Genomic DNA, 23,895 nt, shown 5'->3' on the forward strand with positions numbered 1-23,895 from the left:
TCAAAGGCTATCCACATGGGAAGTAAAAATGCTATACCAAATATACATGTTGCTAGTATAAATGTACCTTAACGCAAAACCTAAAATGAACACAGAAATACTGACGGACTCTAATTTTCAATGAATGGTTAGACTAGAGTGGATTCATTAGAACCATTTTACGCGGATTTCTCATGGCGTAATCGTCAATTATTCTATCATAATCGAGTGCAATGTCTCTGTGAACATAAAAAAGAAGCAGAGCATTTAGACGATCCTCCTTCATGGTGCTTCTCAAATCATTCTTGATCAACTTAAGTGATGAGTTAGCTCTTTCGGCGGAGCTTGACGTGACGCTCGTCAAAGCAAGTAAGAAGAGAACTTTCATGATGTTTGGAAATAAAGTCGAGCATGCCCTCACATCAGTTAAGGTTGATGTAATTGACTCTGGTTTGTCCGGTTGGTTTTGAAAAGGGGGGCGTACGCCCATTACGCCCTCGCCTGGACCCGCCCCTGGGAAAGATAGACAGATATCTTATAAATTCTTTTAATTCCTCCGTGTGTGTTTTATTTGTATATGTTGTTTTGCTTTATATGTTGCTTTGCTTTATTTTTTGCATTCGCTTTGTATTTAATGATATGTCATGGATACATTTATTGATTTTAAGTCCTCAATATGTATCTGTTGCTATTCAATGATTGCAGGATCCTGTTATGTTATTATGTGATCTTATATATCAGTCGACTGAAGAGCTCTAAAGAGCTCATATTATGTGTTGATTTGTATATACCAGGGCTTTATTTTATGATACAAACAAGCAAACAACAAACAAACTTACAAATACTTTATTTGCCAATCACAGCGCCCAAAATGAGCAGAATTATTACAATAGACATTAGACATTATTTTATTTACCAATCATGGGCCTTTGTCGGGCTTGATATATAAACATCATAATACAATGAGTATTATAAAACATGCAAGTTTTAGTGAAAATACACAATACACAACAAGACACAAAGAAATAAAGTAAAAAAATAGAAATGTAGGATATTATTACAGTATAAAGCATATTAAGTGTAATGAGGTCGGTTTAATATAATAAAAAAATAGATACACAATTTATTAACAGGAAATAATAGAACCAGAAATATAGTTTCTCATTTTGTGATAGTTAACATATACATAAACCACTTTGAGATGACCCATGAAATAACACGATGTTCATGTACAAAGATCTTTGTGTATATAAGTTTTATTTTTCTTTATAAAATATTTGAAGGTAAATAATTACTGATAATAGAGTTTATGCTTTTTATCACGTCTATTTGTCATGAGATATTTTTTTATCTAAATTATTTTGTACTTTGTATATCTGCGAACAAGGAAAATGGCGGACGGAAATCTGGAAACGGTGGAAAAAAGAATTTCATTACTTGAAAATCTTGTGTTTGGAACTTCTGAAAAAGACGCCCTTTATCCAAAAGTATGACTTGAAAACAGTTTTTCTAGATTATCCCTATGCTATGAAAATCGAGGATATATTTTAAAATGGAAACCAAAATCTTTGTTTAATACAAGTGGGTTAATTTTTTTTATTTGAGATCAATAATGTATCAGGTTATTCCGCCAATAGATATTTTTCATAAAGTATCAGGTTTTTGGGGAATTTCAACAGGAATATTAACCAAAAATCCCAGGTTAAATTTGATTAATGTTCATGAGGTTAGAGTATCCTCTCAAAAAATTTGGATATCATTCTCATATATTTAAAAAAACAGGCAGAATTCCTAATTTTTGGCTATTTATATGTCAACATATATTTGTTTAGTGTAACAGATGTTCCACTGTAGCACTTGAAACTTTGTCATAAACAGAAGGAACATCTATTTCATGAAAGCCCTTTGTTTCATTCTGTAATGAGGGTGGTAAAGGGGGGTCTGAACACGGAAACACGTGAAATAAAAATCACAAAATTGTTGCACGAAAAAAAAAATCAGGAAAAAACGAAGCACGAGATATTAAATTGTAAATATTAAGGAAAAAAGTACTAGAAGTTATTACTCAGCCGTTCTTGGAGATCATGAAATCATTATTAATGGACATGAAGACCCTGTGGTCACCTTTTAGCGTCCACTAGTTGCTTCTGATTTAAATAAATATTATTCATTGTAATTTGATGGACTTTATTACATACCATACATATACAATAGAATTGCAAAAGTAGAATTGTAACAATATACATCAGTTCATTAATACATAATTTAAAACAGTATCCGGGCTGACTTTGAATTAGTCCCAGTTTACTTTTTAATCAAATGTGGGACAAGCACAAGAAATTAAGAGTACCAACACGAAACATGGAATATAAATAAGGGGAAACACGAAGCACGCACATCGAACCAAATACGAGAAAAGGAGAAATAAAATGTCAAAACACGAAAACACATGAAATTAAAAGGCAGAAAAAGTTGCACGAAAATAACTCTTTACCACCCTCTGTAATATAAATAAAAAACAGCCTAAAGTGCACAAATGCAGAATAATAAAATTTTATTCCCTGAATTTTAGTAACTTCTTAAACCTACATGTAAATGAGGATCTTCTCCAACCTGTTCCTGGTTATTTAATGGTTTCTTTGGCATGTTTGGAATGAAGTTAATGTGCTTGCTATTGGTGTTTAAACTTCAACAGGAAATGAACAGATTGACAACCCATTATAAAGTAGGAAATTCCAATCGAATTGATTGATTTTCATCAAATTCGATTATTACATATACAATGTATGGCTTAGACTTTCTGAAACATCACTAGGACATATGCTCAATTCTTTTAAAAAAAACAAAAAGTTTGGCAAACTTGAACAGTCCAATCTAGTTGATTATCTTAAAATGAAAGATTAAACACACATACATGTAAATGTAATGCATAATTTGTCATGTTGGCCTAAGGCCCTTTGATAGTTGACTATACAGTATGGATTTTGCTAATTGTTGAAGGCCATATGGTGACCTATACATATATTTGTTTACATCAACATCATTTAGATTCTGATGGATGGATTTAGTTAAAGTTGATTTGCAAATTCATAAAATTTTGAATGATCTACATAAAACATTACTGTAACAAAACATATTTGACAAACATTACACATTTACAAATATAAAAATGGGCACAATATTAAATGAAAAGTGTGTTAGTGCAGCAAGCAGATTTATAAGCATATTAAGCTGCATGAGCTATCACAAAATTAATAAATAAAGCTTAGCACTTAAATTACATTTATAGATCTGCATGCACAGTAGTATTGGCATGATGAGCCACATTTTGTACCATTCAATATAGATATCATTTTTGTAGACGTGTCCCAAACTGTTCAAAAAACCTCATCCAAGCTGAATTTGTAGATCCATTTAGTATAGATATTCCCCTGAAGAATTTTCATCATTAATCATGTTGATGTTTTTTTTTTTGTTGGATAGCCAAATCAGAAATTCAAAATAACAAAGAAAATTGATGGGTTTTTAACATTTTCTGAATTTTTTTTTAAATCAGAATGAACAGAGGTAGAAATAAGATTTGACCAAGCTGACAATCTTCTTTATCATGTTCATATATCAGTCAGACCTCAGACATAAATAAATCTAATTTTGCTTTTGACTTGTAGAAGTCTAAATTTGCATTTTTCATGGGTTCTCTCCCTTTATTTTCATTTAAAACAAAAACTATGACTTCAACAAGTTAATTAATGTTAATAGTTTCCTTGTAAGCACTGCAGCAACCCTCAATCAAGAATTTTTTTATACTAAAAGCAACTGGGAGACATAGTGTTTATAAGCAGGGCCTGTTTGAATGTTGCTACATAGAAATGAAAAGTTCATAATTGGAAATCTTAAATTCAGAAAATCGTCATTGTTTTCTAAAAGTTTTATTTTCTATTGACCATGTTGACCCTCATTGTCAATTTCTAGATGTTAGTTAAGATATAATGCACACTAAACTCTATCTGTGGTAGCCTTTTTCAAGGTATACATGTAGATGTGTTCAACATAGCCACCAAACTTTGAATTATTTAGCGAGAGGACATCATGATCTATATCATTTATATAGTGGAACATGATTCAAAAGGATAATGTTAGCTTTTTATACGCCCGTTTACGAGACGTATTATGGTATACCGTTGACCGTCTGTCCGTCCGTCCGTCCATTGTCAACATGTCCGACATTAATTCAAAAACGCTTTAACCAATATGCATGAAACTTTGGTGAATTGTTTATATCTATTGATGTGAGCTGCCTTTCGTTTTTTATAAATTTTAGATTTAACATTTCTGAGTTTTGGGGTTTTATTCATTAAAAAAGGGGTTATTTTCCAGTTTTCGGACAATAACTCAAAAACAATGTCACCAATTTGCATGAAACTTATGTGAATTGTTCATATCTATTGACGTGAGTTCCCTTTCGTTTTTTATTAATTTCGGATTTACTGTTTCCGAGTTTTGGGGTTTTATTCATTAAAAAAGGGGGGATTTTCCAGTTTTCAGACAATAACTCAAAAAAAATTTCATCAATTTGCATGAAACTTTTGTGAATTGTTCATATCTATTGACGTGAGCTCCCTTACGTTTTTTATAAATTTGGGATTTACCGTTTCCGAGTTTTGGGGTTTTATTCATTAAAAAAGGGGTTATTTTCCAGTTTTCGGACAATAACTCAAAAACAATGTTACCAATTTGCATGAAACTTATGTGAATTGTTCATATCTATTGACGTGAGTTCCCTTTCGTTTTTTATTAATTTCGGATTTACTGTTTCCGAGTTTTGGGGTTTTATTCATTAAAAAAGGGGGGATTTTCCAGTTTTCAGACAATAACTCAAAAAAAATTTCATCAATTTGCATGAAACTTTTGTGAATTGTTCATATCTATTGACGTGAGCTCCCTTACGTTTTTTGTAAATTTGGGATTTACCGTTTCCGAGTTTTGGGGTTTTATTCATTTAAAAAGGGGTTATTTTCCAGTTTTCGGACAATAACTCAAAAACAATGTCACCAATTTGCATGAAACTTATGTGAATTGTTCATATCTATTGACGTGAGTTCCCTTTCGTTTTTTATTAATTTCGGATTTACTGTTTCCAAGTTTTGGGGTTGTATTCATTAAAAAAGGGGGGATTTTCCAGTTTTCAGACAATAACTCAAAAACCATTTCACCAATTTGCAAGAAACTTTGGTGAATTGTTTATTTCTATCGACATGAGCTCCCTTTTGATTTTTATAAAATTCAGACTATACGTTTCCGATTTATGGGGTTTTATTCATTACAAAAAGGGGGATTTTCCAGTTTTCGGTAATAACTCAAAAATGCTTTCAGCATTTTTTATGAAACTTTGGTAAATTGTTTATATCTATTTTTGTAAGCTCTCTTTTGATTTTTATAAATTTTTAGATTTTACGTTTCTGAGTTATAAGATTTTATTTGTTTATAGTCTGACAACAGATTTACTAAGTATTGCGCAACAGCACAGTGTATTGCACAACAGCAAGAAATCTTTTATATAACCAATTTCAAGTTCTTTGACTACATTTATTCAGAAACCTATAATATATCAAATATTTAATTACAATGCAAATTCAGACCTGTATCAAGCTTGAATATTGTGTCCATTTTTGCCCCAACTGTTCAGGGTTGGACCTCTGCGGGCGTATCCAGCTGCGCTCAGCGAAGCAGTTTATTTTCATTCTCGCGAGAAGCTCCTTTATGAAGTCTGCCTCATAAACAAAGAAACAAGTCGGCAAGAAGAGGAGCACAGTTGGTTCCCATAGGAATGCTGATTGTCTGTTAAAACACATCGTCCCAACTTTACAAATATGTTATCATTAAAAATATCAAACATTTTATGATGTCAACTTCAGGTAATTTTTTTTTTCTTAATCAGAGTGGGGTTTTAATGGTGAAAGATGAATTATTTGTTTGATTTCATACATGTATTTAATGTAATTATTCACAAGAAATATTTTTTAACTCAGTAGGAAAACATCCCCCTTGTTTTTGTTCTTTTTATATGGGGTGCACCCAGTTACATTTGTACATGAAACTAAATTCATGAAGGCACTAGTTGAAATGCATATAATTGTAATTATATGTTTATATATACAAATGTACATAGCTATCCTACCAAATTTGCTTGGTAATGTGACATTTCAGAATCTAAAAGAACGTAATCAAAATCTGTTTGTTCTGTAAATAAATTGTACAGATATGGACACATATAATGACATTACTGGAAAATTATAATTTCAGAGTCTCTTAAAGATTTTGATTGATTTGCTTAGGACTCATTTTATTTAATTCCGTCAAACATCCATGTAAATTATCATGGTTTATTTTATCATTTTAATTGTATGATATCCACCATGTCCATTCTTTTTAAATGATTACAACATGGTCTTGAAACTGAATCTTTTTACCCATAATTCATTAGATTCTGAGACAGCATTTGTGAAAGATCTACATGTATTGTAAAATTTAGATTTTCTTTTGTGCTTAACCTTCACAGAAGCATGCTTTGTCAAGTATTACAAAATAGGAAAAATGTAAAGAGCAATAAATGTTTCAATCTTGTCTGTCTATTTCCTGTGCATCAATCATGTATCAGTTATTAATAGATTGGCAATGGTCATACTGTATTATTTGCCTTACTATTTGTCAAATTGACACAAAGAAATTTAAATTGTTATGTGTACTAAATTATTTTAAGAATATGTTTTAAGTTTAAAAAAAGTAGTATCACTCATTATGCACATTCGTGACATTCATGTACATATATTTTGATCTTTGGAAGTAACTCTGAACTCATGTTGTTTTTTTACTGTAAATGAAAAAAGAACTGATGGCCTTCATTCAGAACAGTGTAAACATATAAATAAGAAGATGTGGTATGAGTGCCAATGAGACAACTATCCATCCAAGTCACAATGTATAAAAAGTAAACAATTATAGGTCAAAGTACGGCCTTCAACATGAGCCTTGGCTCACACCAAACAGTATACATGTATTGTAAAGACAGAAATTATTTATTCTGTCTCAGATTTACAAAATGAAGGTTTATCAGATAAAAATTGATTAAAATAAATAATATAGTACAAAATGTACTCGTAAACAGTTTCATCATTCCTTTCATTACCATGTTCTACATGTTGTATTTATGATTTTAACTATGTATTATGAGCACATGAAGACACAGTAGATGTTCTGCATGCTGCATGTTATGATTGAATGTTTGTCTTTCTATTTTCCACAGGACTCCAAATCTAAAGACCAGGTAAATTTTATAACAAGATGTTACAAATTATAAACAAAATATATGGTGGCTGGTGAAATATCTTTACTGTAAACAGTCAAGTATATATATAATCTTGTTGTAATACATAATCATTTGTTTTGGGCAAAATTTTAACATTCAGGGTTTAGTCTTTTCTTTATTAAGTAGTTATAAGCTGTAATAGACATGATAGAACATATCTTTGACACCATATAGCATGTTTAGCAAAAAGTGAAATAAACACAAAGCCAAAACCTTTTGACCTCCTTTGTAGATGTAAAGAATGCCTTCCAACTTCATTACATATCCATTTTTTTCAATTACACACTTTTATTTTGTATACAATAATATACATCTTTACTGTAAACGGGGAATTTTTTTCGCCATCTTTATTTCGCAATTTACCGACAGGAATCTTTATTCATGCTGTTTTGAATTCGTGATTTGTAGGCGGCCTGTAAATTTAAAACGGCACAGTTGTACATATATTGTAAAGCAAGAGATGAAAATGAATCAAAAAACCTTTTTATCTAAAGAAATTTAACAGTTTTCGTCGGTTCATCGATGTACATGTAGATTTCAAGTTATTTGTGAAATGACTTATATTAAATAAAAGTAAACTGCTACATTAATCATGTTTATGTTTAGTTTAATGTAAAAACACATACACTATTAACATAAAAGAATGCTACCAAATTAGTAAGATCATGGAAGTATTACCTAAGAGTCACGAGTGATGTTTATGTATGGTAACAGCATCAATAATTTCCGGTTCTTTAAAATAGTTTTCATATTAATTTGACTGTCATGAGTTAAAGGTTTTGGTTTCTAACACTGCCTTTTATTTAGAAGTAAAGTTTTAATTTGTGATAACAGATATAGAGCTGTCGTCTGAAAAATTGTTGTTATAAATTGGCCCTGTATACATAATCCTATTGGTTACATGTATATGTTAAAAGATGGTCTTCATTCGTTGAATCAGTTCTCCTTGAAATATTCATGGATGTTTTATTTTTGTGTTTCCACTCTTACCACGAAAAAAGCAAAAATAAACCTGCCGCGAAATTTTCCTTGTTTACAGTATGAATCTGTATGTTTGTGTAATTCTGCCTCAATACTATGTATATGACATACATAACAAGCTTTTACGTCAATTGGTCTCTTGTTGAGAGTTGGCAATCATACCACATTTTCTCATTTTTTATAATAAAGTATAACAGGAAAAGTGTGCTAATAAATTATTACATTATTTACATAAGACCTTTTCAGGAAAAATACGAGGGAGGATCATCAGAACACTTCTCAGTTTTATTATAAACCATTGGTGCTGGTTTTCATTATTTGTACTTTCAAATTTTTAGATTAACTGAAAAAAATAGTTTAAATTCTGTTGATGTTACCTTTATGCATGTACTAGAATTTGAAGAAAGGAGTTCTGACCAAACAATTTTTCCATAATAACAATATTTCTATACTAACTAAATAGAGTAATACACTTGGCTGGTAAAGCTAAGGTACATACATTTTTGTCGAGCCTGCGACTTTTGTCGCAAAAGCGAGACATAGCGATCCTACATTCAGTCGTCGTCGGCGGCAGCGTCCACAAATATTCACTCTGTGGTTAAAGTTTTTGAAATTTTAATAACTTTCTTAAACTATCCTGGATTTCTACCAAACTTGGACAGAAGCTTGTTTATGATCATAAGATAGTATCCAGAAGTAAATTTTGTTAAAAAAAATCCTGTTTATCCGTATTTTACTTATAAATGGACTTAGTTTTTCTGCCAGCTAACATTACATTCACTCTGTGCATGCTGTGGTTTAAAGTTTTTTGCGGTCGTATATTGGTATGACGTTGGCGTCGTCGTCGTCGTCCGAAGACACATTGGTTTTCGCACTCTAACTTTAGTTTAAGTAAATGGATCTCTTTGAAATTTTACCATAAGGTTCAATACCACAAAAGGAAGGTGGGGATTGATTTTGGGGGTTATGGTACCAACAGTTAAGGAATTAGGGGCCAAAAATAAGCATTTTCTAGTTTCCAGACAATAACTATGGAACGGTGTATGGATCTCTCTGAAATTATACTACAAGTTTCCATACCACAAAGGGATGGTTAGGATTTGCTTTGGGGGGTTATGGCTCAAACCGTTTAGGAATTAGGGGCAAAAAAGGGGGAAAAACAAGGTTGTCCTGGTTAATGGACAAATACTTTAGTACAAAACATAATTTAAAGCAGTGTAAGGGAGATAAATCAAATACATCATTGAAATTATCTCCCTTACACTGCTTTTAAATTATGTATAAAGTAATGGTTAATGAACAATTAAGATAATTTAAAACAGTGTAAGGGAGGTAATCCAAATACAACATTTTGGTTACTTCCCTTACACTGCTTTTAAATTATGTTTAAAGAAATGCATATTTATAAAGGAAGACCAGTAAAAATATCTGCAAATGTTGTATCTTTTTTTTTTACAAAAAAATCCATATGAAAGATTTGACACTATATTTTAAATTCTATTATAAACTAGATTAAGTTAGCACTATGGTAAATTTAAATGGGTAATTATGGTTGCAAACTCCATTGGAAATTTGATTGAGATTATGACCATATCTCGAGGGAAAGAATTTTTTGGGGAAAAAAGGGGGGGGGGGGGGGGGGGGGGGGAGTTAAAAAGAAATTGTGGGGGGGTCAATTTTTTCTCATTTAAGATTTCAGAAATTAAAAAGAATTATTCTTCAAATATTATTTTTTTTTCAAATTTCAAATATTCATGTATTGAAAAATTTCAAGAAGTAATCTTTAATTGCACAGTATGGCGCATTAGATTTTTAAAATCTTTGACCACATTTATTTATTTGTTATGCCAAATCTAACCGTGTATTTAGATTTTTAATTTTGGGTCCAGTTTTCAAATTGGTCTACATTAAGGTCCAAAGGGTCCAAATTTTCCAAAATTAAACTTTGTTTGATTTTAACAAAAAATGAATTCTTGGGGTTCTTTGATATGCTGAATCTAAACATGTGTTTAGATTTTTGATTATGGGCCCAGTTTTCAAGTTTGTCCAAGTTGGACTCCAAAATTAAACTTTGTTTGATTTTAACAAAAATTGAATTTATGGGGTTCTTTGATATGCTGAATCTAAACATGTATTTAGATTTTTGATTTTTGGCCCAGTTTTCAAGTTGGTCCAAATTGGGGTCCAAAATTAAACTTTGTTTGATTTCAACAAAAATTGAATATATGGGGTTCTTTGATATGCTGAATTTAACCATGTATTTAGAATTTTTATTTGTGGACCCCGCTATCAAATTGGTTCATATTGAGGTCAAAAGGGTCCAAAATTAAACTTCGTTTGATTTCATCAAAAATTGAATTATTGGGGTTCTTTGATATGCCAAATCTAACCGTGTATTTAGATTTTTAATTTTCGGTCCTGTTTTTTAAATTTGTCTACATTAAGGTCCAAAGGGTCCAAAATTAAACTTAGTTTGATTTTAACAAAAAATGAATTCTTGGGGTTCTTTGATATGCTGAATCTAAACATGTGTTTAGATTTTTGATTATGGGCCCAGTTTTCAAGTTTGTCCAAGTTGGGGTCCAAAATTAAACTTTGTTTGATTTCAACAAAAATTGAATATATGGGGCTCATTGATATGCTGAATCTAAACATGTATTTAGATTTTAGATTTTTGGCCCAGTTTTCAAGTTGGTCCAAATTGGGGTCCAAAATTAAACTTTGTTTGATTTCAACAAATATTGAATATATGGGGTTCTTTGATATGCTGAATCTAACCATGTATTTAGATTTTTTATTTATGGGCCCGCTATCAAATTGGTTCATATTGAGGTCAAAAGGGTCCAAAATTAAACTTTGTTTGATTTCATCAAAAATTGAATTATTGGGGTTCTTTGATATGCCAAATCTAACCGTGTATTTAGATTTTTAATTTTGGGTCTCATTTTTTAAATTGGTCTACATTAAGGTCCAAAGGGTCCAAAATTAAACTTAGTTTGATTTTAACAAAAATTGAATGCTTGGGGTTCTTTGATATGCTGAATCTAAACATGTGTTTAGATTTTTGATTATGGGCCCAGTTTTCAAGTTTGTCCAAGTTGGGGTCCAAAATTAAACTTTGTTTGATTTCAACAAAAATTGAATATATGGGGTTCTTTGATATGCTGAATCTAACCATGTATTTTGATTTTGGACATTGGACCATAATAGGTAAATTAAAAAAAATCAAGTTCTTGGACCACATTCTTTCTGTGTCAGAAACCTATGCTGTGTCAAATATTTAATCATAATCCAAATTCAGAGCTGTATCAAGCTTGAATGTTGTGTCCTTACTTGCCCCAACTGTTCAGGGTTCGACCTCTGCGATCGTATCAAGCTGCGCTTAGCGAAGCATTTTATTAAAACTTTAATAACTTTCTTAAACTATCCTGGATTTGTACCAAACTTGGACAGAAGCTTGTTTATGATCATAAGATAGTATCCAGAAGTAGATTTTGTAAAATCACACTGAAAACATAGACAACAGCAAAAGTAGGCGAGACACTGGGTTCTACGGAACCCTTACAAATTTTTAATTATACACTTGTAAGCAATTTAATCATTAAGTGGTGGTTGGTGAAACTAACATGGTAGTTCTTAGATTGTGCCACTACATTGGGATATGGTAATTCTCCATCTCAGAAACTTGAACTAACAAATTTGAAAACATTCTTCTTATACATTTTAAATAGTTTAATGTTAAGAGTGAAAAAAATGTATATGTACCGCATTTTCATAAAATTTCGTGTCTGTTATTCATTGCACATTTTGTAATAGATAGCATTCTTTATTATGCTGATTTATACCTTCTATTAACTTTATAGTTATTCTGATAAAAATACTGAACAAGCACAAACCCTATCTATTCATGCCGTCAAAAACCTCATCAAGGGCCTCTTCCAATTGGGGGTCAGCAAGACAAAGATAAACTTTCATTATGATCTCTTTTAAACAAAATTAAGAATGAGCTTAAAGAAAAATAGGCGTTTATCAGTTAACATTTTTAAGGAGAAATAGTGCCACCTAATGTTTTTAATATAGCAAATATTTCATTTATAATCAGGTCCTGTTAAAAAGTGCATGTACCATTATGAACTTGATATTGTATTGATTGTAACTCTTAATTTATTCACGAAACACCACAACAATAAATGTTATATATGTGTTTGAACCTGTAAACATGGTAGAAAACCACATATATATATATATAATATTAAAACAAGCTTGTATAATAAGAGGAACACTTTAATATATATACTTACCAATGACATGCAAACATGTAGCTATTATTTAAAACTTAATTAGACGATTGTTTTAGTGGTTAGACATGTATTTTGATGTCATTAGCAATTAGTACATGATTGTTTAAATACATGTATACAATGTATGCGTTATTTAAATTCAAAATTATATTATTTCAAATAAGGAAAAGGGAAAAATGTGTCTGATGAGGGCTGGTACATAAAGTTTTTCTTTATCACACCTTTCTGAATTTCTTATTACCTCACTTAGCTAAAAAAAAGTTCTTGTAAGGAGTATTTTTAGATAAAAAAAAAATCCATGTTTTTTTTAGATGAAAAAATTGTTGTATCTGATTTGATTGATTTTTAATTGGTGAGGAGCATATATAATATTTTCCTGTGAGCATCTGTTCATCCATCTCAATATTCCCATATCAGGTTTAAGCTTTGGTTTAGTTTAAGCATATTTTATTTGCAAAAAAAAACTCACAAAAAGGATTAGACACAAGTTAGTCCAACTTAGATGGTCTTCTCTTAAGATACAATATTAGTCAATAGAATTTCATAGCATGCAAATATCAAATTTATCATTACACAATATATAATCAAACTATATATATATATATATATATATGGAAGTTTTTAACGACCTTGACTGGCTATACAGCCCTTGCAAGGTCGGTACTAATCAAACTTTGGTTCTAAGGACAGACTAAGGTAGATTATATATGTTCATTATCACATGATTGTAAGTTGTGAACTTTTTAACAAAAATATATCATTTACGCCAAACTAGGGTTTTGATTCACATTTCTTTGAATATAGAAATGTGGTTGTGTGTATGGGGCATGGTGTCCTATTGACACTTATTCTTGTTTCATGTTGATATAAAATTTATGAGGGCCAGGTCCTCTTATTCTAATTTTTTTTATGAAGTAATATGATTTTGAAAGCATCTTCCTTTATAATATGTGATAATTGCCTGATGTAATTGATTTTTGTAACTAGAATCTTTGAACATTTAGGTGGAGGGAGATAGTGACAGAATCAAGTATTAAAATGTCTAATATGATTTTTTTTTTTAATATTTCAGTGTATACACAGTCTACTGAATGCTCATGCTGAAGTTAAGAAGGCAACAGTAGGGAAGAAGGCTATTCCTAAAGTCTACAACAGATGTAAGAATACAATTAATGTGGGGTTTGAAGGCCTGCTACCTGGTTTATATTTTGCTAACATATTGTTTTTTAATTTTTATACCCCTGCAAACAAAGTTTGGGGAGGTATATATAGGAATCACCATGTCCATCTGTATGTTCGTCCATTTGTTCCTTTGTCTGTCCCTCTGTCCTACTTCGTGTAATGTGCATAAATTTTGTACTATAGAACTTAGGTTGACCAAACTTGGTATGCTAATACATCATGGGTTAAGGGTGTGACATATATCAAAGTCAAGTCACTCTGACTTAGAATTTGACCTTTGACCCCTATGATAGTAAAACATTGTCTGATATGTGCTTTTTGCATAACTTTTGTACTGTAGCATTTTAATTGACAAACTTTTGTATGCAGAAGCATCATACTGACCTTGACCTTGACCACACTTTTTTTCTTCGTGCTTGAAGATATTGATTTGATATTTTGTTTATTGTTTTATCATGACAAGTTACTGATCAAGTTCGAATTTTATTCCGGTCTGATGATTTTGTGCAGAGTTATGGTCCTTGGACTTAGAAAATTCACTCAAATAATCAGTTTTCCGCACTTTTTTCGTCATGCTTGAAGATAGTGATTTGGTAATTGGTATATATGTTTATCATGACAAGTTACAGATCAAGTTCGAATTTTGTTCCGGTCTGATGATCTTGTGCAGAGTTATGGTCCTTGGACTTAGAAATTTCACTCAAGTAATCAGTTTTCCTCACTTTTTAGCTCACCTGGCCCGAAGGGCCAAGTGAGCTTTTCTCATCACTTGGCGTCCGTCGTCCGTCGTCGTCGTCATCGTTAGCTTTTTACAAAAATCTTCTCCTCTGAAACCACTGGGCCAAATTTAACCAAACTTGGCCACAATCATCATTAGGGTATCTAGTTTAAAAAATGTGTCCGATGATCCTGCCAACCAACCAAGATGGCCGCCATGGCTAAAAATAGAACATAGGGGTAAAATGTAGATTTTTGCTTATATCTCTGAAACCAAAGCATTTAGAGTAAATCTGTCTTAGGGTAAAACTGATTACCAGGTCAAGATCTATCTGCCCTGAAATTTTCAGACAAATCTGACAACCTGTTGTTGGGTTGCTGCCCCTGAATTGGTAATTTTAAGGAAATTTTGCAGTTTTTGGTTATTATCTTGAATATTATTATAGATAGAGATAAACTGTAAACAGCAATAATGTTCAGCAAAGTAAGATCTACAAATAAGTTGTCATGACCAAAATTGTCAGTCGACCCCTTTAGGAGTTATTGCCCTTAATAGTCAATTTTTAACAATTTTTATACGACCGCAAAAAAAATTTTGTGGTCGTATATTGGTATGACGTTGGCGTCGTCGTCGTCGTCGTCGTCCGGCGTCGTCGTCGTCCGAATACATATTGGTTTTCGCACTCTAACTTTAGTTTAAGTGAATGGATCTTTTTGAAATTTGACCATAAGGTTAAATACCACAAAAGGAAGGTTGGGATTGATTTTGGGGGTTATGGTACCATCAGTTAAGGAATTAGGGGCCAAAAAGGGGCCAAAAATGAGCATTTTCTAGTTTCCAGACAATAACTGTAGAACGGTGTATGGATCTCTCTGAAATTATACTACAAGTTTCCATACCACAAAGGGATGGTTAGGATTTGCTTTGGGGGGTTATGGCTCAAACCGTTTAGGAATTAGGGGCAAAAAAGGGGGAAAAACAAGGTTGTCCTGGTTAATGGACAAATACTTTAGTACAAAACATAATTTAAAGCAGTGTAAGGGAGATAAATCAAATACATCATTGAAATTATCTCCCTTACACTGCTTTTAAATTATGTATAAAGTAATGGTTAATGAACAATAAAGATAATCTAAAACAGTGTAAGGGAGGTAATCCAAATACAACGTTTTGGTTACTTCCCTTACACTGCTTTTAAATTATGTTTAAAGAAATGCATATTTATAAAGGAAGACCAGTAAAAATATCTGCAAATGTTTTCATCTTTTTTTTTTACAAAAAAATCCATATGAAAGATTTGACACTATATTTTTATTAATTCTATTATAAAATAGATTAAGTTAGCACTATGGTAAATTTAAATGGGTAATTATGGTTGCCAACTCCATTGGAAATTTGAAATGAGATTATGACCATATCTTGAGGGAAAGAATTTTTTTGGGGGAAAAAGGGGGGGGGGGATAAAAAGAAATTGTGGGGGGCCAATTTTTTCTCATTTCAGATTTCAGAAATTAAAAAGAATTATTCTTCAAATATTTTTTTTTTTTTCAAATTTCAAATATTGAAAAATTTCAAGAAGTAATCTTTAATTGCACAGTATGGCGCATTAGATTTGTAAAATCTTTGATCACATTTATTTATTTGTTATGCCGAATCTAACAGTGTATTTAGATTTTTAATTTTGGGTCCAGTTTTCAAATTGCATTAATGTCCAAAGGGTCCAAAATTAAACTTTGTTTGATTTTAGCAAAAATTGAATATATGAGGTTCTTTGATATGCTGAATCTAAACATGTATTTAGATTTTTGATTTTTTTTGGCCCAGTTTTCAAGTTGGTCCAAATTGGGGTCCAAAATTAAACTTTGTTTGATTTCAACAAAAATTGAATATATGGGGTTCTTTGATATGCTGAATCTAACCATGTATTTAGATTTTTTATTTGTGGACCCCGTTATCTAATTGGTTCATATTGAGGTCAAAAGGGTCCAAAATTAAACTTTGTTTGATTTCATCTAAAATTGAATTATTGGGGTTCTTTGATATTCCAAATCTAACCGTGTATTTAGGTTTTTAATTTTGGGTCCTGTTTTTTAAATTGGTCTACATTGAGGTCCAAAGGGTCCAAAATTAAACTTAGTTTGATTTTAACAAAAATTGAATTCTTGGGGTTCTTTGATTTGCTGAATCTAAACATGTGTTTAGATTTTTGATTATGGGCCCAGTTTTCAAGTTGGTCCAAGATAGGGTCCAGTATTTAAACTTTGTTTGATTTCAACAAAAATTGAATATATGGGGTTCTTTGATATGCTGAATCTAAACATGTATTTAGATTTTTGATTATGGGCCCAGTTTTCAAGTTGGTCCAAATTGGGGTCCAAAATTAAACTTTGTTTGATTTCAACAAAAATTGAATATATGAGGTTCTTTGATATGCTGAATCTAACCATGTATTTAGATTTTTTATTTGTAGGCCCCGCTATCAAATTGGTTCATATTGAGGTCAAAAGGGTCCAAAATTAAACTTTGTTTGATTTCATCGAAAATTGAATTATTGGGGTTCTTTGATATGCCAAATCTAACCGTGTTTTTAGATTTTTAATTTGGGTCCCGTTTTTTAAATTGGTCTTCATTGAGGTCCAAAGGGTCCAAAATTAAACTTAGTTTGATTTTAACAAAAATTGAATTCTTGGGGTTCTTTGATATGCTGAATCTAAACATGTGTTTAGATTTTTTATTATGGGCCCTGTTTTCAAGTTGGTCCAAGTTGGGGTCCAAAATTAAACTTTTTTTGATTTCAACAAAAATTGAATATATGGGGTTCTTTGATATGCTGAATCTAACCATGAATTTAGATTTTTTATTTGTGGGCCCCGCTATCAAATTGGTTCATATTGAGGTCAAAAGGGTCCAAAATTAAACTTTGTTTGATTTCATCAAAAATTGAATTATTGGGGTTCTTTGATATTCCAAATCTAACCGTGTATTTAGATTTTTAATTTTAAGTCCCGTTTTTTAAATTGGTGTACATTAAGGTCCAAAGGGTCCAAAATTAAACTTAGTTTGATTTTAGCAAAAATTGAATTCTTGGGGTTCTTTGATATGCTGAATCTAAACATGTGTTTAGATTTTTGATTATGGGCCCAGTTTTCAAGTTTGTCCAAGTTGGGGTCCAAAATTAAACTTTGTTTGATTTTAACAAAAATTGAATATATGGGGTTCTTTGATATGCTGAATCTAACCATGTATTTTGATTTTGGACATTGGACCATAATAGGTAAATTAAAAAAATTCAAGTTCTTAGACCACATTCTTTCTGTGTCAGAAACCTATGCTGTGTGAAATATTTAATAACAATCCAAATTCAGAGCTGTATCAAGCTTGAATGTTGTGTCCATACTTGCCCCAACTGTTCAGGGTTCGACCTCTGCGGTCGTATCAAGCTGCGCCCCAGCGAAGCATTTTATTTGTAAATTTTTGTAATCTTTTACAAAAATCTTCTTCTCTGAAACTACTGAGACAAATTTAACCATACTTGGCCATAATCAATATTAGGGTATCTAGTTTAAAAAATTTGTCCGATGAACCCGCCTTCCAACCATCATGACCGACTTGGTTAAAAATAGAACATAGGGGTAAAATGCAGTTTTTGGTTTATATCTCTGAAACTAAAGCATTTAGAGCAAATCTGACAGGTGGCATAAATGTTCATCAGATTTATATTTATCTGCCCTGAAATTTTGAGACGATTCCAACAACCCATTGTTGGGTTGCTGCCCCTGAGTTAGTAATTTTACAAAAATTTTGCAGTTTTTTGTTATTATCTTAGATATCATTATAATATCTAATATCTAATACTATTAATTATGATTTTAACCTTATTTTACATGATTTCCAAAGCATCAGTAAATACAGGTGAGCAACACAGGCTCTTGAGAGCCTCTAGTTTTCGTCATGCTGGAAGGTATTGACTTGATATTTGTTATATAGTTTACACCATGACAAGTTATAGATCAAGTTAGCATTTTGTTCCAGTACAATGAATTTTTAACCGGTAGGGGACTATGTATTGCCATGAAATACTCTTGGAATACTTGTTGCTGTTTCTTTTTGTTGAGTTTGTTTCATTTTGATTTTAAATCTTGACTATTGCAACAAAGAGGTCAGTACCTAATCATAAGTTCAGTGTATATATCTCTAAAATTATGTAAAAACCTGATGTTAAAAAAATGCAACATAGAAAATCAGTATTTATTCATTTAACATTTGTCCAAACCAGATTTTCCCCATTTTAGACTTCTATCAAAGATGTATTATATGGGTGATCTCACAGTTATAAGGTTTCTTACCTATGTGGATACATCATTTTGTAGTTTCATAGTTCAAACTATATAGGAAATATATTGAAGATTGATAAAGTGATGCACTAGGTTACATATTGTGACATATGTTATCATGTAATAGAATATTTGTAAACTATTAGATGTTTTCATTTTAGTGACAGAATTGAGGAAGTATTTAGATCCAGCTTACACAGATGAAATGACCTTGTCAGATGAGGCTATAACAGATATTATATTAGCTGGTACGTTTAGACATAAACTTGACCTCAGCTCTTTGATTTAATCATTGAAGGAATTTGTTTGCAAAAAGCATACACATGTTATGTCAATCAAAACATATTTACAAATATGACACAATGATAGACAAGAGAGAACAACATATATGATACAATGTTAACAATTAGTAAAACTTTGAATTACACAAAGCCCAGTAAAAGCATTAATTTTCTAGCCTATAGTAGTTAGTTAGACTCAGATTGATGTCCGGTCTCTATTTGACATCTGGTCTCTAATCCACTTTCCTATAATCTGAGTTCAATCTGAAGTCGCAGTCGCAAATCGAGGTTCAATCTTCTTATTGGCGTCCAATATGCATCATATATTACCAAACTTGACTACCAAATAGAGTCTCCTAATTGACGCCCAGTAATACTGAATTAATTTTAAGCTTGATATTTCTGTGATCAGATCTACAGGTGTTTGTCCATTATGTTGTTGTTATGTCATCATGACATAACTGAGTTTAAAGTAAATGAGTTACCTTCCCATGCCAAAAGAAGAAGCTAACAAAATACTTTAAAGTGGGAGATTTTTGTGAGTTTTTTCACCTATTTTTAGCTCATCTGGCCCACAAATAGGTCAAACAGGGCTGAAATCGTCAGTTGAATAGTTATTGGAGTTCTTGCTCTTTAATGACAATTTTATCTTATTTTCAGTCTTTTTGCCTATTATCCTGAAAACTATAATAGATAGATAGACACTTTAAGGGACAAAATAATCAGCAAGACAAGATGTACAAATAAGTTCAACATTGTTACCCTTGACCGTGTTACCCTTGACCATCTGTCCATCCTTCTGTCCTTCTCATTTTCATTTCTGCTCTCTTAACTTAAGTTTGCCTCATCCAAGTTTTATGAAACTAATACACAATGCTAAGAACCACAAGACGCAGACAGAGTTCTAATTTGGACAGTGAGTCATTTACTGTTCTAGAGTTATGGCTCTTTTTAAATTGGAAAATTGAGAAGCTTGAGCAGGGGCATTTGTGTCCTCAGACACATTCTTCTTTTAATTCATAACAGCTATGATTGTATTTTTTCAGAGGAAGATTTCCTAAATCAGCAAGCAAATAGATTGGAACAAATGGAAGGATTAAAAGAAATATTAGACAGTGCTCATATAAAGGGTGAGATAAACATGTGTAGTCTTTATGTTTAACAAATATCTTACTTTTTGCATCATTATAAAAATCTTTATTCTGAATGTTGTTGAAAGATTGTCCACTTGATGTAAAAAAATCCTACTATCCAACAATGATTATTGAAATATTTCACTATGTTAATCTTGTTTTCAGGCATGCCTTCACATTCATCAAAACTACAAGAACTGAGTAAAATCCAGATTGACCAACAGGTAGGTGTTGAGGATGAAGACATTTCTTGTTTATGGTCCTGAATTCTTTATTTCAGTAAATAAACAGGATTAGATACTAACACTAGTCTGGTAGTTTTTCAAAAGACTGATTCTTTTTTTTTTATCAAACTATCAAACAACATAGAACAACATAAGAACAAACTATAAAGTCAGTTGAAAAGGGCTTGACTTATCAGAAGGATGCAAAGCAAAACAAAAAAGTAACCAAAACACTAAAAAGACAAGTTACTGATCTGATTACTCACAGTTATTGCCAGTAACAACTAAAAAGAATCATGTATCCAAGACATAATATCAATCAGTACACCTGCAATGGATTTAGTGTGAAGATGTCTTTAACAGTCAAGGAAAACATGACCTTGCTTAATGCCAAAATCTTAGTTTCGACATGATGTAAACCAGTAAGAGTTAATAACTGTATAGCAATACATATTTTGTTGATTGAAGAAATAACATGTCAATACATTCCAGAATTCAAAATGTCGGCCTCCTTTAGCTACAGACAGGTAGAAAGAGGATTTTTCGCTTGTTGAACTATTTATACAAAATGATAGCATTAGAATGATTGATGATTAGACAGATATTTAACATTCCATTTAAATTTAATGGATATTATTGTTATAAATCCACATTCATGTATTATAAGATGTGACACACTAATTCCACAGAGTGATTTGATGAAATCATTCCCACAAGTTGACAGTCGTGTTCGTTGCAGGCAATCATTAAAATTAATTACTTTTGAAAAAGGTCACATGTGTTTATTATTGATTGGTATTAAATGAGTGTTCTTTCAAACATTGTGTGTTGATGAAGCCTAATTTATTTTTCGGATGAACGTTTCAAACTCAATATAATATTCATGCACAAAATAACAAGAAACCTGTTTGAAAATATGGGAGGTAAAACAGAACCGACAAAACAGTATTATGTGAACAGGGCTATCACAGTTGACAAAATCAACATATTTGTCCTATTAGAATCAAAATTATTCTACGGCTGCCATTAATTATTTCTTAAACATTATATATTGATAGTAGAAAGTGTTGTATTATACATTACAGGACAAGACAGGTTTATTTACAGATGATGTTAAGTGTTGTATTATACATTACAGGACAAGACCGGATTATTTACAGATGATGTTAAGTGTTGTATTATACATTATAGGACAAGACAGGATTATTTACAGATGATGTTAGGTGTTGTATTATACATTACAGGACAAGACAGGATTGTTTACAGATGATGTTAAGTGTTGTATTGTACATTACAGGACAAGAGAGGATTATTTACAGATGATGTTAAGTGTTGTATTATACATTATAGGACAAGAGAGGATTATTTACAGATGATGTTAAGTGTTGTATTATACATTACAGGACAAGACAGGATTGTTTACAGATGATGTTAAGTGTTGTATTGTACATTACAGGACAAGACCGGATTATTTACAGGTGATGTTAAGTGTTGTATTATACATTACAGGACAAGACAGGATTATTTACAGATGATGTTAAGTGTTGTATTATACATTACAGGACAAGACAGGATTATTTACAGATGATGTTAAGTGTTGTATTATACATTACAGGACAAGACAGGATTATTTACAGATGATGTTAAGTGTTGTATTATACATTACAGGACAAGACAGGATTATTTACAGATGATGTTAAGTGTTGTATTATACATTACAGGACAAGACAGGATTATTTACAGATGATGTTAATTGTTGTATTATACATTACAGGACAAGACAGGATTATTTACAGATGATATTAAGTGTTGTATTATACATTACAGGACAAGACAGGATTATTTACAGATGACGTTAGAGGATTGCTGGAGAATTACAATACTATTGTATCCTTTATAAAGATATTGTTTCAAGTAAAACTAAAAAAGATACCAGGCTTATAATTTTGTATGCCAGATCAGCAGTTTTTTCTACAAAAAATTCATTAGTGATGCTCAAATCCACAAAATTAAAAGGTCAAATAAAGTACGAAGTTGAAGAGCATTGAAAACCCAAAATTCTGAAAGGTTTTGTCAAATACAGCTAAGGCCATCTAATCTTGGGATAGAAAATCATTAGTATTGAACAATGCAAAGTTTTGTAAAAAGTTGGTTAGACTGACAAATATAATGCAGGACTTACAAAGTCGTGAATTATACAACATAATGTGCGGCTTTGACATACTAGAGTAAGATTGCTTTTTTGGCAAGTTAGAAAGTAGAATGTGTGTCTGGCCTATTCATAATTATGATTTTTTATGTCAGATTTTTTGACTTTTCTTGCAATGTGTATTAATTGGATGCAGCCTCCATTAAGTAAGGGCTATTCCAGAAATATAAGTATTGCATGGGGATCAGAAGACAGTTTTTAGCTCACCTGAACCTTTGCTGTTCTCAATTTTTGGTGGTCGTTGCTGTTGTTGAGTAAAACTTTTAATAAATTTCAGTCATAATAGTTTCAAGAAAAGATATTCTGTTACAACACACAATATAAAAAAAATGTACACTTACACCAGGTGTCCCCGGTTTTTAACCTAAAAGCTCTGCATTCTACATCCATTATATTGCCAAGTGGTCAAAACCAATAACCTTCTTGTTTCCCCCATGCATTCAAGTTTAATTTACTGTTTAAAATGACTGTCATGTCAAGAAGATGACTTAAAACACACAAACAATAAAACATTTTCCTTAACTAGATCTTAGGTATCTTTAGTTTCCAAACAACTTATACAATGGGACCAAATGGTTACTAAAGTAGAAAAGGCCAAACAGACCAAGAAATCATAGAACTGAATCTCTTAGATACATTTAATAGTGCAATATTTATTATATAATTTATCATGTATATTTTGCCATTTTTGTGGAAAAGGATTAATTGAGTTGTGCTTACAATAAAGGGTTAAAGCTATTTATAGTTTCTAATATTTATAACTGTTACTATTATTTTGCTCCTGGAAACTTGAGTATCCCTTGCTTGATTGAAATGAAACTTATACAGATGGAAGATATTGGGAAGGGAAAGAAGCCTATTGATTTTGGAGTCAATAGGCCAGGTTACTGTCACAAAACATTCAAAAAAAAAATGGAAAAAAAGGTTTCTAGGTGGAAACTTCAGTTTCCTTTGCTTATTTAGAATAAAACTTACACATTTGGGAAATATATGGAAGGGGAAGAATCCTGTTGAGGTTGTGGGCAAAGGTCAAAGTCACTGTTACATAACATTAAAAAAATGGAAAAAAGGTTTCCAGGTGGTAACTTGAGTTTCCCTTGCTTGTTTAGAACAAAAAAATATAGAGAAGGGGTCAAATCTTACTGAATTTGGGGTAAATAAATTAAAGTGCTTGATTGGAATAACCT

General features: G+C 31.5%; 1 protein-coding gene across 19 annotated transcripts; it reads left to right on the plus strand.

Moving 5' to 3' along the window:
* Positions 1-1,359: 1,359 nt before the first annotated feature.
* LOC127734103 (dynactin subunit 3-like) lies at positions 1,360-23,446 on the plus strand. Of its 19 annotated transcripts, none has more exons than XR_007997422.1 (9): positions 1,360-1,466; positions 7,283-7,303; positions 13,700-13,784; positions 19,023-19,109; positions 20,189-20,272; positions 20,441-20,499; positions 22,009-22,199; positions 22,359-22,386; positions 23,242-23,300. XR_007997422.1 is itself a non-coding variant. In XM_052243732.1 (9 exons), exons 1-9 carry the CDS (start codon positions 1,371-1,373, stop codon positions 23,323-23,325), a joined length of 576 nt encoding a protein of 191 aa, XP_052099692.1. In that variant the 5' UTR covers positions 1,360-1,370; the 3' UTR covers positions 23,326-23,446. The 19 variants fall into 19 exon arrangements, 18 of the variants coding, with proteins under 18 accessions (XP_052099692.1, XP_052099701.1, XP_052099710.1 ...); XM_052243732.1 differs by lacking the exon at positions 22,009-22,199 and adding an exon at positions 21,691-21,722 and having other exon boundaries at positions 23,242-23,446; XM_052243741.1 differs by having other exon boundaries at positions 22,009-22,146; positions 23,242-23,446.
* Positions 23,447-23,895: the final 449 nt, after the last annotated feature.

Source organism: Mytilus californianus, unplaced genomic scaffold, assembly GCF_021869535.1.
Source record: "Mytilus californianus isolate M0D057914Y unplaced genomic scaffold, xbMytCali1.0.p SCAF_3, whole genome shotgun sequence".
Taxonomy (NCBI): Eukaryota; Metazoa; Mollusca; class Bivalvia; order Mytilida; family Mytilidae; genus Mytilus; species Mytilus californianus.